Source organism: Rhincodon typus, chromosome 13 (genome assembly GCF_021869965.1).
Source record: "Rhincodon typus isolate 14 chromosome 13, sRhiTyp1.1, whole genome shotgun sequence".
Taxonomy (NCBI): Eukaryota; Metazoa; Chordata; class Chondrichthyes; order Orectolobiformes; family Rhincodontidae; genus Rhincodon; species Rhincodon typus.
The window spans coordinates 62,848,459-62,852,235 of NC_063344.1; the positions used below are offsets into that span (position 1 = coordinate 62,848,459).

General features: G+C 49.8%; 1 protein-coding gene across 1 annotated transcript in view; it reads right to left on the reverse strand.

Moving 5' to 3' along the window:
* Window positions 1-2,470, reverse strand: part of klhl24a (kelch-like family member 24a) — a 21,227-nt gene extending 18,757 nt beyond the window's left edge. Inside the window, exons 1-2 of the mRNA XM_020530082.2 lie at window positions 1,429-2,470; window positions 121-305 (exon numbers count right to left, since the gene is read on the reverse strand). Coding sequence (XP_020385671.1) covers window positions 121-305; window positions 1,429-2,348 — 1,105 coding nt within the window. The 5' untranslated portion in view covers window positions 2,349-2,470. The remainder of the gene's footprint in view (window positions 1-120; window positions 306-1,428) is intronic.
* Between the last annotated feature and the right edge of the window lie 1,307 nt (window positions 2,471-3,777).

Genomic DNA, 3,777 nt, shown 5'->3' on the forward strand with positions numbered 1-3,777 from the left:
CCACTGTCCCAGCCAGTCCAGTGTTTGAAAGGACAGTGTCTGACCCACTGTCCCGGCCAGTCCCAGAGTGTGAAAGGACAGTGTCCGAACCACTCAATCACAGTACGTGGGTTCTCTTACCTGACACAAGGATATCATTCCTCAGGGCACAAACAGCGTACTCAGATTTGGTGAACTCTGGGAGTTTGGCAAGCGACTTCCACTCTCCGGTCATTGGGTCATAGCATTCGGTGTAAGGGAGATTGAAGCCTCCCACTCGCTCACAGCCTCCCACCACCACAATAACCTCGGAGTAACCTGTGGACCTGGGGTCGGGGGGTAAGGGGAGGTGAAAACAGAAAGGCATTGTGGGTATTGGCACTGGGTAGCAAAATACTACAAAACACTGATTAGTTAAATGTGGCCATGCATCTGCTGTCCTGTATCTAAAGGTTTTTGATGTTTCTTGGAACCAATAGTGGCAAAGATACCATGTCAACAGATAGGACTGAGGGACATGATCCACAGCAGACAAACAGGAAGCTGGAAGAACACAGCAGGCCAGGCAGCATCTGAAGGAAAGAAGCAGTCAACGTTTCGGGTATTACCCTTCTTCAAGTGACATCATCTCATTGCCAAGGACATGGTACCTCCAGGCCTCATGCAGGAGTTGGTAACACTCAGGAGAGCTCTGGATTAGTTGGTTCCCATCCACCATCTGTACAAAATAATTGAGGTGCAGTAGGGGGAGCCTGACATGAGTCAGTAACTCTTTCAACATGGGCCTCCTGTGGTCAAGTCCTGAACAAGGACAATACCCAAAACGTTGACTGCTCCTTTCCTCCAGATGCTGCCTGGCCTGCTGTGTTCTTTCAGTCTCCTGTTTGTCTACCTTGGATTCCAGCATCTGCAGGGTTTTTTTTTTGTCTCTGGCATGATCTAAAGGCTTCTTATAATCTCTTGCTGTTCAGTACAAGTGAAAGTAGTTCCATACCAGAAGGCTTATCAACCTTCAGGGATAATAAATTGACCAAACTTGCTACTCATCTCCTTCAGAAACAGTATTGTCCTGACACACTTACGTGACTGAGGTGGGCTGAAGGAGGCAGGGTTAAAGGTGTGGGTATTCCCACTAAGAGGTCATGTAAACAACCCTGGGCCAATTCTGACCCCAGCACCGACTTGCCATATTGCGATTGGCCAATAAGATTTGACCCGATTTGTGTGGAGGTTATGTGTCAAGACCAGGACTGACATGGTCTAATGACATATATTTCTGTGCTGCCACCTGCTTTTCACACCCACCAGTACCTCCAGGCCCCATTCCCCACCTAACAAGTGGCAATCTGAGTATTTCTGTCATGGTTAGGTGTCCAACCAGCTTAACAAAATACAGGGCTGAGTGACTTTTCAAACAAGAAAGTCCGGATTTTTGCTTCCCCAACTCACCTACGAGGCCTCGTCCGTGGTGACATCATCTCATTGCCAAGGACATGGTACCTCCGGGCCTCATGCAGGAGTTGGTAACACTCAGGAGAGCTCTGGATTAGTTGGTTCCCCTCCACCGTCTGTACAAAATAATTGGGGTGCAGTAGAGGGAGCCTGACATGAGTCAGCAGCTCTTTCAACATGGGCCTCCTGCGGTCAATGTCATGATATACCCAACGCATCACGGACTCGTATACCGTTTCCTCCTTGCTGATGACCAAATCGTCGCTGGAGACATAGTCGATAAGCTCATCCTTCTCCAGTCCCAGGAATTCCTCGTGCAAGGCGACCTCGGAGAACGTCTGCAGGCCGAAGCATCTGCACTTGGAGTGCAGCACCTTCAAGGAGTGTGTGTCCGCAAACTTCTGGATCCCCAGGCAGTTGCAGGGGTCAAGCTGCTCCTCCAAGAACTTGGCACAAGCATCGCGGATGGCGCTGATCTGGAAGAGGCTGGAGGTCTCAAATAAATACTGCACGTTGTCCGTGGTGATCCTCACTTTCCCTGTGTAGACGTACTGCAGGAACTGGTCCATGGCATCAGCAAAGATGCCATTGATCTCCACCAGCATCTCCCGGCTCTCACGGTGGTCATTGCAGAACATGGCCCTGAAGTAGCTGCTGCAGGAGGACAGGATGGCACGGTGGCAAGGGAACTCACGGCCCTCCACACAGATAACCACGTCAGTGAAGAGACGACTGGCCCTGAACTCATTCAGCAGCTCGAGGATGCTTTCAGCATGGGATGGGCCCGAGCAGAAATCAAAAATGTCTTGATTCACCGCCAGCTTCTGGTCCACTTCAAAGACTTTGCGTTTGCTGACAGGTGAGTCACGGAAATGGTTATCGTCCCTGTTTATGCGTCGTCCCAGAATCAGCACCATGGCTATGCCTGACCACTCACTGCAACGAGGCAAATCCTGTATTATCCTGAGTAGGGAGAAGGCAAATTCAATTAAAATGTTAATGCTAATATTTACACATTACACAATAAGGATATTATTCCTCCACTTCTTGTATACTGTATACACCGGTAGTAAGATCAGGAATAAAGAGGGAATAATAGCAGTACAAAGGACAATATTATTAAGACTAATGGAGTTATGTAATCCATTTGTTTATGCTATACTGCACAAAGAACAGCAATTACTCCAAGATAGGACCAGACTGTTAAAATGACGAGAAGTATTGTTCTTTTCAAGGTGCAATACTTAACACCGGCCTTGAGGAAGGGAATAGAAGGATACGGATCCTGTAAGTGAAGACAGTTTTAGTACAGAAGAGCAAAATGTGTCAGCACAGGCTTGAAGGGCCGAAGGGCGTCTTCCTGTGCTGTAATGTTCTTTGTTCTTTGATGCCAAGGGGTGTCACTCACATCTCACCTCTGGAATTCAGCTCTTTTGTCCATGTTTGAACCAAGGCTGTAATGAGGTCAGGAGCTAAGTGGCCCTGGCAGAACCCAAGCTGGGCATCACTGAGCAGGTTATTGCTGCTTGATACCATTGTTGATGACACCTTCCATCACTTTACAATGATTGAGGGTAGGCTGATGGGGTAGTAATTAACCAAGACAACAAGGTGCAAGGCTGGATGAACACAGCAGGCCAAGCAGCATCATAGGAGCAGAGAGGCTGACGTTTCGGGCCTAGACCCTTCATCAGAAAAGGGGGAGGGGAAGGGGGTTTTGAAATAAATAGGGAGAGAGTGGGAGGCGGATAGAAGAGGGATAGAGGAGAGGATAGGTGGAGAGGAAACAAACAGGTCGAAGAGGCGGGGATGGGGCCAGGAAAGGTGAGTGTAGGTAGGGAGTTAGGAAGGGGATAGGTCAGTCCAGGGAGGACGGACAGGTCAAGGGGGCGGGATGAGGTTGGTCGGTAGGAGATGGAGGTGCGGCTTGAGGTGGGAGGAGGGGATAGGTGGGAGGAAGAACAGGTTAGGGAGGCAGGGACGAGCTGGACTGGTTTTGGGATGCGGTGGGGGGAGGGGAGATTTTAAAACTTGTGAAATCCACATTGATACCATTGGGCTGCAGGGTTCCCAAGCGGAATATGAGTTGCTGTTCCTGCAACCTTCGGGTGGCATCGTTGTGGCACTGCAGGAGGCCCAGGGTGGACATGTCGTCTGAGGAATGGGAGGGGGGAGTTGAAATGGTTCGCGACTGGGAGGTGCAGTTGTTTATTGCGAACCGAGCGTAGGTGTTCTGCAAAGCGGTCCCGAGCCTCCGCTTGGTTTCCCCGATGTAGAGGAAGCCACATCGGGTACAGCAGATGCAGTATACCACATTGGCAGATGTGCAGGTGAACATCTGCTTGA